Consider the following 18,445-nt stretch of genomic DNA (forward strand, 5'->3'; position numbering starts at 1 on the left):
AATACTAGAGAATAGACATCAATATTAATGGCAGTTATCTCTATGCGACAAAATTTTAGATGTTTGCTTTTCTCTACACTTTTTCTGGCATTTGGAGGATTTTCCCCCAATAAGCACATATTCTTTCTTTAATTAAAATAAAACAATAAAGATATTCTAAAAAATATTTTATGCACCTAACGTGAAAAATGCTGGTGGTCAGCATACCCAAAATTTATTCAAAGAAAATGTTCTTTCCCTACTACCAAGAATGGTGCAAAATTAAGCACATATTGTTCAAAGAGGATCTCATGCTAGTTCAGGGGCAGGGGTGAGAAGACCTTTCTAAGCTGACAGGGGTCAGGAGAATTCTAAGATGCCAGTGTAGTTAATCAAAGGGTCCCAGAAAACCTTGATTCTGACTTCAGTACTTACGTGTCAGAGAGAATGCGGATATTGTAGGTCCCACAGAAAACATTTCTTTCCTCCAACTGGATCTGTTGAGTTTCCTGGTTCTGGTATGCAGTCCACAGATTGTAGTCACTCTAACAAGGGAATATGTGAAGTCAAAATGTGGCATCAACTTTATCCAGGGCTCTTGATACTCCTCCAGTCTCCCCTGGCAATGGTGCAAAGACCCATGGATTCTTTCTTCTAAGAGTGTGGCTTCTGCTTCATGGTGAAAGGGGAAAGCCCATGAGTTGGTACCAAAGTAATCCATGAGTTATATAGAACATGCTCAGTTAAGGGTCCTAATTGATCTTTCCTGTCTGTATATTCTGTATGTTCTGATTCTATGAGCTTTTAAGGATGAATTCCAAATAATGCTGAGAATGCAGCTTTTCTGCAAATGAGCTGACAAAGAGTGATATATATATATATATATATATATATATATATATATATATATATATATAAAATTAAGCTACACTCCTTGTACATTTCTGTTTCTGAATTTTCATACATCTTCAGCTTTCATTGTTCTGAGAGCTGTCTAATGAAGTAGATCACTGGCCCACAAAATATTCTCATCACCTTAACAGATAATATATCTGGGACTCAGGGAGGGGAAATAAATTTTATAAAGTCTCAACAGAAATGTTTTCCTGTGTTTCTCAATATATCTTTTCTTCCTTTTATCCTTCCTTCCTTCCTTACCTCTTTTCCTTTCTCCCACTTCCCTCTCTCCTTCCCTCCCTCATCCATGACACACTTCCTGAGCAGCTATGGCATGCCATGCATGATAAATTCTGATATAGATGATCGAACAACACTCCTAGTTCCTCTTCTTCTTAACCATACTTAACCCTTAAAGAGCAGGAAACAACAATGGCAAGAAAAAATAAAAGACAGCAAGTTTATCATGAAAGCAAAAAAGAAGACCACAACATCACACTTGCATCTGACAGCCTTAGGGACATCTTTGAATCTCCTTCCAAACCTTCTCCTTCTCCTTCATGCCTTTGGACTCTTCCTCAGATGCCCTCTTTCTCTGTCCAATCTCCTCCTTAATCTTTAATCAAGTAGTGACACTCACCGACAAATCTCTGGCCCAGAATATGCCAACCTTCTGCCCCTCCAGCTCAAGCAACGTTCCATATCCCCACTTGAATTAAACAAGGCTTCCCTGGTTTCTCCCAACAAAGATGGGAATTCCTTGGCCCTCCATTATCTCCTCAGTTTGGGGAGCACATGGTGGAATCATTGGGAAGGAGAAAACACAGCTCTTCCACTACTCACCAGCTAGGAGACCTCAGGCAAGTTTTCTAATATCATAGCCTTAATTTCTACATCCATAAACTAGAAGGGATTATACCTACTTGATCCACAGTGAAAATCAAAATAAATGATGCATATAAAGCCATACTCCTGATCTTTAGTAGAGAGTGCCTATTATTGTGAGAAGCATTCACCTCCATTTGTCCCCCGGGCAATGGTGTAAGGACCCATGGATTCTCTCTTCTAAGAGTGTGGCTTCTGCTTCATGATGAGGGGGAAGAGCCTGGAACTGCTTCATCCCGCTATTTTATATGTTCTCTCTGGTCTCCATACTCTCTTCCTTGTTTCTATTCCCCCTCCCTTTTTAAAAAAAATTTTTTTAGTCATACATGACAGCAGAATGTATTTTGACATATAATACATACATGGAATGAACATACATCAATCATATTGTCTATTCTATTCTGCAGCCCTTCCTATCCTCCCTACTCCCCCCTCCTCCCCCATCCTTTCTCTCTATCCAATCTAATGTGACATATTTTTTTCTTTTTCTCATTACAACATCATATATGTATTCTGTATAACAATGAGGTTCTCCTTCTATCTTCCGTGCAGCTCCCCTTCTCCCTCTTTTTCCCTCCCACCTCTCTTCCCTATTTAGTGGTAGTCTTTTTCTCATGCTCTTCCTCCCTATCTCATTTTTAAGACATTTCTGGAATGCCAAACCCTGCCTTGAAGGTCCTTTTCGTTGGTCAGTTACAAATTCCATCACCTAAAGAATAAAGGCATTTGTTTCATTAGACTTAGAAAAGAAATAAACTTGGGAAGGACAGGATTGAGTTCAACTTGTGCCTCTTTCATGCAAATGTCTGGGAGACCTTAACTTCTCTGAGCCTCACTTTCTTTATCTATAAAATGGGTGAAGGAGATTCTGTTGAGAGTCATCCATGGGCTGTGTGTGGACTGTGCTACGCATTGTAGCCTAGTGAGGGGATAGGTCTGTCATTGGGAACTTCCCATGGCACCCCCACAGGGATAGACCACCCGATGCAGGTGAACTTCCCCCTCAGCTCTGCCAAAGATCCCACATAGCACCTGAGATGGGTGTGACCTGCCACGATGCCAATCAACATGCTGACTGCAAAACATCTACCCTTGAAGCCTTATCCCTGCCTCTGATGCACCCTCTTAAATAACCACTGGAGCCATCTTTCTTTTGTCTAGTTCCAGCTCTTGCGTGGACTGGATGTATCAGGGGCTCCACTTTTGTAAATATATTTCTGACTCTTTGTGTTTTGTTCTTCACTAATTATTTAGACTTTAAGTTTTAAGGTGGCTTACACCCTCCTCAGCAGGAAGAAGAACCCCCCAACAAGACACTGGCCACTGGCCATTGCTCCCGTTAAGATTCACAAATGTATTTTCTTTGGCCCATGAAATGCCTTTCACTGCTTGCCCTTAATTAAGAAAAGCAAAAAATTTCACATAATCATTCATATTTCCTCCTGAAAAAAATTCATATGTCCTGGAAGCCTGGGGTGATAATCATAGGTTAGGGTTAGGGTTAGGGTTAGGGTTAGGGTTAGCTGAAGCTGAGCAGTGACTGGCCCCTTTCAGTAGGGAGTGAGCTCTCTAGTTCATCACAGTTTCAATGTCCTTTACTCTCCCCACTGTCTGCTCCCTGATCTATGTGACCTGCTTGACCCTACACAGAAACTAAGTGATCTCTCTGGATGCTTCTATTGCTTAAATTCTTAGTTATGCCACATAAGGAAGCTAAAGTCAGATCACCCCTCATCTAATATCCCTTCTGGGCCAACTAAATAGTAGGACCTTCAGCTGAGAGGTGGGGGAAGGAGTCTAGTGTTCTTAGGAGTAACTACTATGCCTGCAGATTCAATTCATGAAGCGGCAAGTGTCTTTCCTTTACTTTATCACTGCCTAAGAATAGATGGGATGATCTTAGCTAATCTCTCCTTCCATCCAAGAAGTGAAGAGAACCCAGATATGAGAGATGAGAAGGCAGATGGTCCTCCTCTCAAGTCTTTTCTCTTTCCTGAGCAGCAAATTCAAGTAGCCTCAAGATGGATGGGCTGAGAGAGTTCAGGGAAACCCCAGCTCAAAGCTGAATTCACTCCTGGTCTCTGAGCTCTCCACTAGATGATCTAGTGCCATGAACACAGGTCCTGGCCACGGGATATGAGCCAAAAAGAATCCCGAGAGGACAACTAATCAATCTATTCATTAAACAGATGGGGAATCAAGACCTATGGAGGGGAAGTGACTTGCAACTTGGTAGCAACACAGAAGAACTCTGGTCTCCCTTAGGGAATGGTGCCTCCTACCATCACTATCCTTTCTTGAGGACTGAGTCTCCATGTCAGCCTTCAATGGCCAATAGGAGCATTGGACACTCATGGAACTTGCCCCAGATGCCATGAAAACTCACCTTTGTTCTCAATTTCCACTTGGGATTTTTGGTACGCATGCGCTTCCCATCATCTCCTATTTTAGGAACTGGGATAGAAAGCTTGTTGGCATAATTGGGATCTATTCCTTTTGTGTAGGATCCCTGGAAGAGAAAAAAAAACAGAAAATGGCTGCTCTTGGATAGCTGCACTCTTATTTATTGCAGCAATATTCACAATAGCCAAGATATAAAAATGTCCTATTCATGGTGAATGACTAAAGAAAATGTGGTATACACAACAGAATACTATCCTGCCATTATAAAAAAGGGAGGAAATCCTGTCATTTGCAACAATGTGGATGGCAGTGAGGACATTGTGCTTAGTGAAATAAGCCATGCACAGAAAGATAAATACTATGTGAATGGGCCTCATGTGCAGAACCTAAAAAAGCTGACTTCATACAAGTAGAGAGTAGAATAATGGTCAGCAGAGGTTGAGGTAGTTCAGGTGGAGTGGGAGATGGAGAGATGTTGGTCAAAGGATTCATAATTATAGTTAGATAAGAGAATTAAATTCAAGGGGTCTATTGTGTAGCAGGTGACTGTAGATAATAATGATATATATTGTATTCTAGAAAAATGCAAAGAGAGTAGATGTTAAGTGCTCTTGCACCACAAAATTGAGAACTATGTGAGGTGATGCATTTGTTACTTAGCTGTAAATTTTTTATAAAACAAGAAATGAACACTCTGCATTCCTTCTCTCCAGGAGAACAGAAAAGACCAGTTTTTGGTAAAATCTGAAGATGGGTAAACTCTGGCCAGGGAAGGAAGGTCCAAGTCTGGCCAGTTATGCTAATGATGTGCATGTACCAATAGAGGAGGAGGATGACTATCAAATGCCTGGAGGAAGACCAGCAAGAGATGGTCATCAGTTTCCAGATGATGACCTGATTTGCCATGCCTGCGTCTTCTCATCCTTTGTCACCTACCTCTGCTGGGAAAAAAAAAAAATTAAGACCACCAAGATATCAGGCAAGAAACTGAGTAGTAAAAATGCCAGAGATAATGACTGTCAGGTGGAAAATTTCATATGGACCTAAATATATTCTTGGTGACCTTGTAAATTTCTCTATAGCATGAGTTTGGTACAGAAGCATGTTCATGGCTTTTTTATTGTGTAAGCTCCAATATGAGTCCTTGGGTGGGGGTTGAAAATTCCCTGCTTTGTGAGATTATGTTTTGCTTCATGTTTGCAGCTCTGGGGATGGATCCCAGGACTTTACTCATACTAGGCAAGTGCTCTACCACTGATATACATCCCAAGCCCTGGCAGTTTTGGAAAGGCTTGGCCTCTCTGTTGCAGACAGATTTTTATACATATAGTCCCTGCTAGATACACAGACAATAGAAGAGTAAGTGGGGAGTCCAGACAATAAGGAAGTGGCTACTAACACCTAACAAGCAGCTAATGTGAAGCAGGAGGCCAGCTGAGGGTCTGCCAGGGAAATGGAAAGACTCATAGTTAGGTCAACCTCAACATAAAAATGAAGCTGGTCTCCAGAGATGCCCCTCCCAGACTGGGAATACCTGCAAGAGGGCAATTTGGTTCTGAATGAAGGTTTGTGTGTTCAACTCCATCTTCACCTGATGAGCCATCGCAGCCCAGTGCTGGCTTACAGAGGCACACTTGTTCAGAGTGTTTCTATCGAGCATTCCTAGGGGAGAGGTAAAAAACAGAAAGATAGACCCAGAAACCCCACGATTGGGCCAGAATGGGAGGTCTCTGAGGACTCCCCTCATCCACCCCAGCATACTTAGAATGTACTTGGAGAGATGGAGAGGGAGGTGACGGATAAAGTCCCGGTATCTGCTGTAGCCACAAGACAGGTCTCTGACATCATCCAGGTTTATCAGCAGATTGCAGGAATTGTCTTCTGACCTAGATGTGATTGTTTTTCCAGAAAACATTCTGTTCATCTCGGAAATACACTGCAGTGTATTCTTCCATTGTCCCTCTAGAGTGAAGCCAGAGAAGGGTGCATGGTTGAGTTGTCTCTACAGTAACTCTAGCCTCAGAACAAATCCTCACCAAAAGCTCCCCCCCCCCAAAAAAAGCTTATGCAAGTGAGCTCATGCACCATATTCTTCTTATCTCTTCTGCCACATGAAAATAGTACGTCCTGACCCAAACATGCAATTCCTTTACTGCCTTCTCAGCGACAGGAGATGTCTAAAGTAGCAAAGCCTGAAATGACATCGGGTCTGGAATTTCTTTGAAAATATCCCAACAAGAAAAAAAAAATTAAGCAATTTTAAAGGGGTGGAGATGAATAAAATAAGATTAGTAGGATTGGAGATGTAGCTCAGGGTAGATGCTTGCCTAGTAAGTATGAGACCCTGAGAAAACTATTGACAATTGTTAAAGCTGAATAATGGTTATATGGATGATTTATTAGACTGTTCTATTTACTTAAAGAAAACTTATACATATTACTTTTAGTTGGACACAATATCTTTATTTTATTTATTTTTATGTGGTGCTGAGGATTGAACCCAAGGCCTCGCACGTGCTAGGTGGGCACTCTACCATTGAGCCACAACCCCAGCCCTGTTCTATCTACTTTTAAAGTTTGGAATTTTCCATACAAAAGGTGTTTTAGAATTTATGCTTTGTGTTTCTCATGACTATTTTATGTACTAGTCATACGCCACACATTATTGACTAGTGTTTCAGTCAATAATGGACCATGTGTGTGATGGTGATTACACCATATAGCCTATGTCTACTATGTCTACTATGGTGTATAGTAGGCTATACAACATCTTGGTTTGTGTAAGTACACTTTATGTTGTTCACACAATGGTGAAATCAACTAACAACATGTTTCTCAAAATGCATCTCTGAAGTTAAGATGATTCATGAGTGTACATGTCGTATTTCAAAAACAAACTTAGGGAGGCCTTTGAGATCAGGGACCAAATTCCTCACTGCTTTAGTTTCTTCCTCAAGACTAAATCCAAAGCTTAAAAAAAAAATTAGCCACAGGTGACTTGTATCCTAGAGGTACCCATGCACCATGCCTAAGCTCAGGGCTGGATGGTGGGTTATGACCTGGGATAGAAGGAGATATCATAAGAAGCTCTGTAAAGTTTCCTTTTTGATCTTTACTTCCAGGTGTCTCTCGGAAGCATCATGGTGGAAGGGCAAAAGCATGAGCTTTGGGGTTATACTGACCAATTTTTATCCCTCATCCCTTACCAGGTTACCAGCTGTGAGGAGTAAATGAGAAAAAAAAAATCAAAAAGCCCAACATACTGGAGTGCTGAGTGAATGTTAGTTCCCCAAATCTGATACAATCAGAGGTCACTGCCCTCCCAGCCCCTCCAACTCCACTAAGACTTCCCAATCTCATATATTCAGAGACTCTTCTATTTACATAGGGTTACATCCTCCACAAAGAAAAACATCCCTAAGTTAAAAATACCATAACTGGGACTGGCATTGTGGCTCAGTGGTAGAGCGCTTGCCTCGCATGTGTGAGGCCCTGGGCTCGATCCTCAGCACCCATTAAAAAAGAATACCATAACTCAAAAATGCACTTGATCCATTCTAACCCATTGTTAAGTTGGAAAAAAAAACACTGCAAGTCGAATCATCACAAATAAAGATACTTCTGACTTAAGGTGAGATTATGTCCCGATAAACCCATTGTAAATTTTAAAAAGTGATGAGTTGAAAGTGCTAAGCCAGTAGTTGTACACTGGCTTTCTTGCTAAAAGCTGACTTACCAGTATGTGATGCTTTTCTCTCCAGCTTTTCAGGCACTGTTTTATTTCCTGGGGCTTTAGACAACGGGAAAGATGTGGGCTTGAGTTTAGCTGCCCAGAAGATATGTGAAGTCTTAGACTTGGGGTCATAGCCTTTCTCAGGGAAAAAACTCACATGGGCAGAGTCTTGACTAAGCGCTGAAGAACAAAACACCAAGACAAAGTTGCTCTTCAAGCAGGTATACAGAACATGAGACAGAGGTCAATGGTTTTATTTTTCCTTATTTCTTTTACGAATAGTCTGTATCTGTAGACTGTTTCTGCACGTTTTTCATTCTTGGATTCAACCAATCTCAGATATAAAATATTGAGGAAAAATAATGAATCTGAACTAAACATGTACAAACATTTTTTTCTTGTGATTATTCACTAAGCCATATAGGATAATAACTTTTTGCAAAGCATTTGCATGTATTAGGTATTATATAAGCAATCCAGAGCTCTCTAGTACACTAGAGGAGTTAAAATATCTGAGAGGTTCTATGCAAATACTGCACCATGAACATGAACATGAATAACTGTCTTAAATCAAATAAGAAAACTCTTTAAGAGAGAATATGTCCTAGGAAGAAGAGGGTCACCACAATTTATAACTGAATTTATTAGCTCTAACATAAAGAGCTGATTCCTAGAGTGCATGGTGGAGCTTTTGAAATACACCACATGAGTCTGTTCCACCATGGGAGATGTTCAGGAGAAGACACAGATATCAATTCACTTGCTGAGTGACCTAAGCTCAGTTGCTCAGATTCCCTGGACTGTGGTTTGGGACTGGTTGATGGCTAATCTAACTCATAGTTGTTGACATGCCAGTCTTCTCTCATTTTTCACCACAATTATCATTCTTTTATATCCCTGACATGGATGAAAACAAGTGAAATACTTATGGATCAAATTGTACCCTAGGACCCTGAACCATGTACAACCAGAAGAACGAGAAGTTGTGCTCCATCTGTGTACTGTATGACATAATGCATTCTACTGTAAAATAAATAAATACATGAAATTTAAAAAAAAATTGTGCCCTAGGTTATTTAACTTTAAGATTCCTTTGGATTTAATTAGCCTGCAAACATAATCACAACTCAAGCCTCCTTGATAATAGGAATTACCCATCTTCAAGAGCTCAAATTCCAAAACCCCTCCAAGAAACTCACCCTTCCCATTCTTTTCCGACCCCAACTCCCCTTCCCTTCCCCTTGCTGGAAATTCCAACTCTTAGTCCCCCTCCTAATCTTGAGTCCCTTGCCTCTCTTATGGTTTCTTTTGCCTTCCTAAACCAGCTGGCCAAACACTTTCAAGAGTCTCCTATGGATACCCTACACTAATGATTCTCAAAATGATGTTTCCAGACTAGTGGCATTAGCAATAGCTGAAAACTTATTAAAAATACAGCATATTGACTACCTCAGACCTAATGAGTAAAACGTTCTACTGCAAGAGGACAACAATCTGTTTTAACAAGTGTAACTGGAGACTCTGATGGAAATACAGTTTGAGAACTCCTGCCCTAGAATCATTTGGATGTTTAGCTACCTCCAACCTTGAATAAACTCCACTTCAAGATTTGATTCTATGATAAAAAAAAAAATAGGGCAGAATGAATGTTTTTAAAGTCCCAAGCTCTAACCTCTTGGCTTGGTTTCTGAGCAGGGCTATTGAAGAACAAACCAGTTTTGCAACTTCCCCATTACATCCCTCCCAAGCCCAGTCTAATAATCCCTAATGCAGGAATGAAATGATACCATCATTGAGTGGTCAGAGGCAGGGACCAGCCATTTCTGAACCTAAGTCATGCAGAAACCCATTTCAAATCCTCACAGTTTCAAGTCCTATACTTCCTGCTGCATTGGCCATTTTTTTTTTTTTTTTTTTTTTTTAGTTTTCTAGAAGGAAGTCACATTCAGTGATTTCTCCTTGGGCAAACAAGATCAAATGTCAGGACAAGGTTCAAAGAAGACTTTCCTGCATTACACAGTATTCGTCTGCCTAAGCTTGTCTGCACCTGCTGCTCCTTGTAGTCTTGCTTTCTGGTCTCCCAGGGCCCTCTTCTCCCTACCTGTTTACCTGAGATATTGTTCCACTCTCTCAGAAACAGGACTCTGATCACATCGGCAGCCATGAGCAGTAACTTGGTGTCACACATCTGCAGCAGCAAAAGAGTGTAATTTGCCTTCGTCTGGTGGGTGCTATTGCCAAACCAGTACAAGATCTCACTCAACTTTTCTTCTGCAGTTTTATCCAACATTTGGCTCAAGGAGGATTTTGCTTTCCCCTCCATCCTGAGATTAATCCGGGACCTGTTATAGATGAAATCCTTTCCCTGGGTAGTCTGAAGGATATTTTGGAAATAGTTTAGCAAGTACAAGCTGTTTAACTGTTCCAGAATGCTAACTAGAAACCTCCTCTGAGACATGCTGCTGATCCTTCGGAACCACTCTTTGGTAGAAAAGACCTTCCAGGCTAAGATACATGTTTCACACTTCTGGCACAAAGGGACCGAATCGTTTCCCTTCTCACAACGAAAATAGGGGGCATTCTTCAGCCTTGGTTCCAGGTTTGCCATGATCCTGAGATAACCAGATCATTTTATCCTTGCCAGTTAGAAACTCTGTACCAAACACCGGAGGAACAGAGAAAGTGGACAAAAGCCCCTACTGAGCCTTTTCTGTTATAAACATCTCCCGGAGAAAAAGTAAACCATAGTGACCAATGGAAAGTTTATCTGTCCCAGAAACTGCCAGTAGAAGTCTGGCTTTTTGTACTGACCTCCTTGGAAACATGGCTTTACCGTAAATCTCCTAAACCTGGCACTGCTTTTGTGGAGGCAGTTGCTGTATTTTCTGAAAGAGCTGGTCATCTCATTTCTAGAACGAGAATACTGCAAGAATTTAAATAATACATGCCTTTTAAAGAGGAAAAAAATACCGTGTAGCTTGGTGTTGCACTTCAATTGTTGTTACTAATGACTTTTAAATCTTCATAAATATTTAATTAGATGTAAACTTCTTATGTTTATAGCTGTTCAGTTGTAAGGTGGCTATCTCAATGATCCCGAGAAAGTTTATATTCAATTTCTTAGGGCATCATCAAAGTAAAACCACAAATATTTAAATTACATTGAAATTATTTAACTGCTTCAGAATGCTAACCAGAAATCACTTCAGAGAACCACACTGAGGTAGAGAAAATTTTACTTGACCTGAGAATATGTGGGGGGTGGACTACCAGATGCAATAACAGACCTATCTATGTGTAGGGGACACAGCACAGCTTATCAGCAAAGAAGGTCTGGGGTTAGACCGCTGGGTTGAGACCCCAATCCAGCCATTTGCTAGCTCCATGAACACAGGCAGATTATTTAATCCTCTATGTTTCAGTGTCCACATCTGTAAAATACAGACCACACTAGTTCCTACTTCTAGTGCTATAATGAAGATTCAGTGAGAGTCTACATGCAAATCACTTAGAAGATTGCCCAGTACCTGTGTAGCCCTTAATGCATGCTAACCTGCATGGTATTGTCATCATGATTACTGTAGTCCCCACTTAGCCATGGGGATACATCCAAATTCCCAGTGGACACCTAAAACCACAGATAGTAACAAACTTTACGTGTATTATGCTTTTTCCTATACATACGTAGCTATGAAAAAGTTTGATTTATAAATTAGGCTCAGCAAAATAAATTAGACTCAGAAAGACAAGTAGTGCATGTTTTCTCCCATATGTAGAATCTGGGGTGGGGGAGACAACATGAAAAAAGAAGGGGGCACTGTTAGGGAAAGGAAAGGACCCTTGGGGGTGAGGGAGGGTAAGAAAGGGTAATAGGGATGCCAGATATGATCAAAGCATACCATATGCATGTATGAAAATGTCACAATGAAACCCATTATTTTGTACAATTAATATGTGCTAATAATTATAATATATAATTATATGCCAAAATTAAATAAATGAGGCAAAGTAAGAAAATAATGGTGATTAATAAAAAATAGAAAAATTATAATAATATAATAAAAATGTGTGAATGTGGTCTTTCTCTTTCAAAATATTTTATTGGACTGTACTCACCACTGAGCTGCATCCCCAGTTCTTTTCTTTTTCTTTTTTTAATTTTGAGACAAAATTTTAATTTTAATTTTAATTTTGAGATCTCAAAATTAAGTTGTTGAAGACCTTGCTAAGTTGCTGAGGCAGGCCTCAAACTGGGGATCCTCTTGCCTTTGCCTCTAGTGTCACTGGGATTACAGGCATGCACCACCACACCTGGTTTACCCTTCTTTTTGTGATGAAGTTGCCAATAGTTCAGACAGAGATTGACTGAGCTTAAGTGAAGCCTCAGAAAGCAAAACTGTGAATAAGAGAAAACTATGTGTTGTCATTGGGATTGTTGTTGAGCAAACAATTGATGTCCTCTACCATGTTTATATGTGTGTGTCCATCCTACATTGAGATGCATGTAAGAAAATAATGTGTGTATGTATACAGGTGTATAGCTTTTAAAATAAAAATGACATGAAGATGTAAATCTTACCAGTTTTCTGAGTTCTTTACCCTTTGGCTCTAGCTTATGACTCATTCAGGAGCAATGACTTGGGCCATTAGAGCTAAATCCATGAGCATACTCTTCCCCAGAGGACCTGGTCCACAGCCTCCTCCATAGCTACCTGCCCAGGTCAGCCAGCAGCAGCTCAGGAAAGAGCACTGCTTCAGAATAGGGAGCATGAACTTCAGCCACCCTCTGCCATAAGCAGCTGTGTACCCCAGGATAATTCACTTGCCTCTCTAGGCTCACCGTCTCCTTCCTTGAAATGAAAATGATAGTCTCATCTGGCACACAGGTGGCCATCAGGGTTAAGTGAAGGAACTTTTACACAGTGTCAAGAGCCGTGTAAGTATGGTTATTATCATTAGGGAATACAGGGAAATGGCATTGTCTCATCTATCACCTTCTTATTATGTGGTACAGGATGAGCATCCCTAATCCAAAACACCAAAATTGGAAATATTCCAAAATCCAAAACTTTTGAGTGCTGACATTATGTCTTAAGTGGAAAATTCCACACCATGATACTTTGTTTCATGCACGATACTATTTAAAATAGTGTATAAAATTGCCTTCAGGCTGCATGTATCAGGTATAGATGAAATCAATACATTTCTTGTTTAGACTTGGACCCATCTACAAGATATCTCATTATATATGTAAACATTGTGAAACCCAGGGAAACAAATCTGGAAATCTGACACACTTTAAGTTTGAGACAAGGCTTATTCAACCTGTATGACACTTGTTGCCAAAGTTAAATAAGAAAAAAGCCTTTGCTTGTGAGAAATTAGTGTTTCCGAGTCACTAATTTGTCTTTTGACTTAAAAAGGAGGGAATAGAAAAACATGGAGGTGTTAGTTTTCTATCACTATAACTTAATGCCTGAGACAATTAACAATTAATTTTAAAAAAGAGAGGAGGTTATTTGGCTCATGGTTTCAGAGGTTCAAGTCTAAGACTGGGCAGACCCATTGCTTTGAGCCTTTGGTGAAGGTGCCAGATAGTTATGGTTGGAAGCATGTGGCAGAGCAAACTGCTTACCTCATGGACCAGCAGAACAAGAGGAAGAGAAGAAGGAGCCAGGGTCCCATACCCCCTTCAGGGACACATATCCAATGACCCAAGGTGCTCTTACAGACCCCACCTACTAAAGATTCCACCACTTCCCCAAGATGCCAACCTGGGGATCAAGCCTTTACACATGGACCTTCAGGAACACTATCCAATCCATAGCAAAGGGCACTGGCTAGAAAAGTTTTATTAGCACAAAGATGAGAATTAAGAGCACACAGAAATGTTCTCAACTTAGCTGAACCCCAAGGAGGTAGCTTGCATGCTCCTGGGGTGGCCAAAAACATCTTCCTGATTGTACTGAACTCACAGCACAGGCACTTGCTATTGGTAGTGAAGAGAGAACCGTCCCAAGAGAGTAGATGAAAAGGAGTGGTTCTTAAAGCTAAGGGTGCAGCAGAATCCCCAAGAGTCCTTCTTAAATCAGAGGGTCCTTCTTAAAACTCCAGGTTTTGGGAGTTTCTGAGTCAGGAGGTCTGGGTTGAGGTCCTAAGATGTTGCATTCCATACAAGTTCCCAGGTGAGCTGATACTACTGGTGGAGAAACCACTTTTTGAGAAGCACTGAAGTAAGCTAAGCTCGTGTCTTAACATCTGTGCAAGTGACTACATATCAGAAATAACCATAAGTTATTTAATTCTTTCATAATTTATTATAGAATAACCTGGAGCAAGCTACTTAACCTATCTGAGCTGTTACACTTTTCATCTTCATTCCATAAAATAGGGAAAGTAGTATCTACATTCCGGGGCTGCTGAGGTTAAATGAGATAAGAGATGGGACATGGCATCTGAAAATGGTACTCAAAATGCAATTTCTTTTCTATTTCTTATCCATCTTTGTAAAATCTAAGGTTTTTAGAGGATATCTGGGGACCTCATCAGAACCTCAGCAAAGGTGGATTTGGAGATAGAAAGAGGACCCAGAACTTCTCATTGTCTGGCCAAATGAATCTACTATTTAAAAGTTCTTATGTGTGCTAAAGGAGTTTCCAAAGACCATGAAGCCTTCTGTATGATGGTTTCCTGGCTTATATTTAAATACATACTTAAAATTATGCAATGGTGGCTTTTGTAGCTTTGTATAAGGTCTAGCTACCTGTTTAGTGTTGATGAATGATCAGTTGGTTAAGGGTATAGAAGTGATCACTGATGTTCTATAAATGAGGAAAAGCTTATTACGGAGCTGGTTGTACTCTGAGAGATCATATGGGGAATCTCATCCCCCAGTTGCTCAGATGGGGAAAATGAGGTCCATAATAATTAAGCAAGATAGCCAAATATTCCTTATAGAACTAGAGCTAAGCTTAAACTGCAATAATGAAAAATAGATGAACAAATAATGTATTTCAAGGAAAGTAGGATTTGGCTTTCCTGCATAAAGGTGGATAGATTTTTCACTTCCCTGAGATGGAAAGAAAGAAACTTTGGACTTCTAGTGCCTGGTTTGAAGAGCAGGTCAAGAAGAGCATAAATTATAGAAAAGAGAACGGAAACAAAGAAGAGAAAAGGTGGCAAAAGAAAAACTAGAAATAAAGTGAGAAAATAAAAGACTAGAAAGATGTCCAGATGTCCTTTTTCCCTGGATCTTTCACCTTCATCCTTCCAACTGGGATTCAGATTTGGATGCTGAGGGAAGTATACTGAGAGAAGCACAGAATTTGACCAAAAAAAATAAATAAATAAAGGAAAACTAAATTAAATAAATAATACACTAATCTCCCCTGATTCACAGTTTTGCTCCCATGGTTTCAGTTACCCATGGTCAATCACAGTCCAAAAATATTAAGTGGCAAATATTACAAAGACACAGTTTATTAATTTTCAATTGTGCATAATTCTGAATAGTGTGATGAAATCTCTTAATATCCCATCCTGCCCAGAACATGAATCATCCCTTTATATATTATATCTATGTTATATACACTTACCCACTTATTAGTTATTTAGTAGCCATCTCAGTTTTCAGATTGACTGTCAGAGTATCACAGTGCTTGTGTGAAAGTAACCCTGATTTAACTTTGTAGTAGCTCCAAAGAGCAAGAGTAATGATGCTTGCAATTTAGATATGCCCAAGAAATGCCATAAAGTGCTTCCTTCGGGTGAAAGATCAAAGTTCTAGACTTAATAAAGAAAGAAAGAAAATCACATGCTAAAGTTGCTAAGATTCACAGTTAAGAACATGCCTTTTGTATGTGGAAAGAAAGAAAGAAGAAAAAAAGAAATTCATGCTAGTTTGCCTGTTGCACCTCAAAGTGCAAAAGTTCTGGCCCCAATATGTGAAAAGTGTTAAGTTGGAAAATGCACTAAACCTGTGGCCACAAGACATGAACAGAAACATGTCCCCCTGACAGCAGTGGGATCAGGACTATCTACAGTTTCAGGCATCCACTGGGAGTCTTGAAATGTAGCCCCTGCAAAATAAGGAGGAACTACTGTTTTGACAAATGGAAACATGGTTCATTTAAAAGTAAGCAAAATTACCAATAAACAGGTTCCATGCTTTAGGGGTAATTGCTCTCCTCTAAATTTACGTAAGTACTAATGGGACACATAGGCTGGTTACATTCTAATCTTCCCCTAAAGGGAAGTTTTGCACAACTAAGAACCTTCCTCTGAATGAACATCTACCTATCCATGGATACCATAAACCAATACCCATCTCTCACCTCATCTGCCTCCCCCCAGCTCCTGGGGCTCCGCCCACACTTACTCCAGTGAGGGCTGGAGTTTCAGGTCACAGTTTAGCAACCTTCACACAAAACCAATTGTAGTTCCTTGATAGCACAACATAAAGATTAGCGCCTCCTGCCGGAAAAGAAAATTTCACTTCAAAATAATCTTTTTTTGGTTGTGTATTTTGTTTAATGCTTGCATTGTTTCTATATCACAATCATAGCAATCTTTAAATTTACTTTTCATTACAAATATGTCAAGGTTTGTTTCAGAAACAGTTTTTCTACTCTCTTGCCCATGTACCCAGACACACTCCAAAACTTTATGTAAACATCTTCCATTAATTTCTCATAATTAAAAAATATCATAGAATTGTAAATATTGAATAAGGCTCATAGATTTAGTTCAAATTTCACGAAAGACCAGAGATGCACGTTAATTGAAATGCTATTGACTTTTTGAAGTAGCAAATGCCTCGAATATACCACTGGCTTCCACTCCTTAAACATACCTCACAACCTAAAAAAATGCATTTCAGGATAAAAAGAGAATACAGAGAAGCCAGAAGGAAAAACTTTAAAGTAAGGAGCTCAGAGTAATGGACATAACTTTCTTATATAACAAGCAGGCATTATGTTATCCCAGCCATTTCTCCATACATGAATCAAGATTAAGTAGAATAACCCTGAGATGTAACCAAGTAGATCTGTTAGGATACATTGGCATGTGTGTTCATATTGCTAGTATACACGGTGAAAAATTTGACACACTTATCATTTCATCATAACAAAGACCAAAATCAAAATAATCTTCTAACTGACCTGATGGAAGATGAAGAAGGAGGACAGGAGGAGGGGAGGAGGTGACAGAAGAAAGAATCTTAAGGATATTATGTAAATGTCTTACGAACATATTTCAAATCATATTTTAATTTGATAAGACTCCTAACAGTGAACTCTTAGAGAAGAAAAAATGTCCCTGAGATGTATAAGGGATCAGCTGCTGTTTGGCTATGATATTTTGGTGAGATTTTTGGAAAGTATTTTTTACATAAGATAAAATATGAATTTGTGCATGCACATACATGCACACACACACATACATTTTTCAGGTAATCATCAGATGTCATATAAATTATTAATATTGGGAGAAGAATTTTAACCTTAAAATTCCTTTTTTTTTTTTTTTTTTTTTTTGAGAGAGAGAGAGAATGAACCTTTTTTTTTTTTTTTTTTTGTAGTTGGACACAACACAATGCCTCAATGCCTTTGTTTTTATGTGGTGCTGAGAATCAAACCGGGTCCCGCCCATCATAGGGATGGGCGCTCTACCGCTGAGCCACAATTCCAGCCCCAGAATTTTAACCTTGAATGACTAACTATTGCTATACTGAGCCTGGATTCTTGCTAAATGTCTCGTTCGCCCCGCTTCTTTTCCAGTACCCAGTCTTGTTTCTGGAAGATGGGGAAATTTTTCTCAACAAGACTACTGAGCAAGCCAGAAATAGAGATAAAAATGAGGCAAGTTTGAAAAGCTAAATGGCCAGCCCTCTACCTGAGCCACACAGTCGGTGCCCTGAATGTGGATATGGGATGCATGTGCTGCTGGGGCCTCCTGCCTTGCCACCATGATGTCTAATCTCAGATGCAGAAGGGGAGTCAGTGCCCAAATCTGAGGGATTTAAGAGAAATGTACACATGTTTCCTTCCATCTTCTGTCTGAGGTTAACGGGGTAGAGTGGTGGCCTCTGAATGGAGGCAGTTGGCTGTAGAGATGAGGGGTCAACTAGGAAGCAGGTCAGTCACCAACATAAGACAGAATTCAGTCTCTGAAGATGGACTAAGAAAAATGCTAAATAAGAAAGCACACCCAAACACAGAAATGAGGAATACATCTATTATTATATTGAATAATTCATTTCTATTTAACTCTTATTAATTCTTTTCATTTTAATTTAAATCAGTTTCTTGTCACCAAAAGACAGTTATCTTCTGGGTTACTCTATCACGATATCTAACACTACAGCTTGCACATCATGAATGCCACAGATATTGAATGGATTCGATTTGAGGATGTTCATTCCAAAAAAAAGGTGAGCCAGGTTGAAGAGTACTATGGTTTTGAATGCATTTCCCCAAAAAAGCATATGTTGGAAACTTAATCCCTAGTGCAACAACGTTGGGAGATAGAGCCTTCATGGGGACTCTA

At 39.8% G+C, this 18,445-nt stretch overlaps 1 protein-coding gene across 2 annotated transcripts in view; it reads right to left on the minus strand.

Annotated features, from left to right (window-relative positions):
* Positions 1-10,505, minus strand: part of Fbxw10b (F-box and WD repeat domain containing 10B) — a 36,562-nt gene extending 26,057 nt beyond the window's left edge. The window contains exons 1-6 of one of the 2 annotated variants that reach the window (XM_076870745.1): positions 10,007-10,505; positions 7,901-8,077; positions 5,926-6,126; positions 5,699-5,826; positions 4,148-4,270; positions 415-524 (exon numbers count right to left, since the gene is read on the minus strand). In XM_076870745.1, the coding sequence (XP_076726860.1) occupies positions 415-524; positions 4,148-4,270; positions 5,699-5,826; positions 5,926-6,126; positions 7,901-8,077; positions 10,007-10,505 (1,238 nt within the window). Of the gene's footprint in view, positions 1-414; positions 525-4,147; positions 4,271-5,698; positions 6,127-7,900; positions 8,078-10,006 lie in introns of both variants that reach the window. The other variant, XM_076870744.1, reaches the window with a different exon arrangement.
* Positions 10,506-18,445: the final 7,940 nt, after the last annotated feature.

This window comes from Callospermophilus lateralis, chromosome 11, assembly GCF_048772815.1.
Source record: "Callospermophilus lateralis isolate mCalLat2 chromosome 11, mCalLat2.hap1, whole genome shotgun sequence".
NCBI lineage: Eukaryota > Metazoa > Chordata > Mammalia > Rodentia > Sciuridae > Callospermophilus > Callospermophilus lateralis.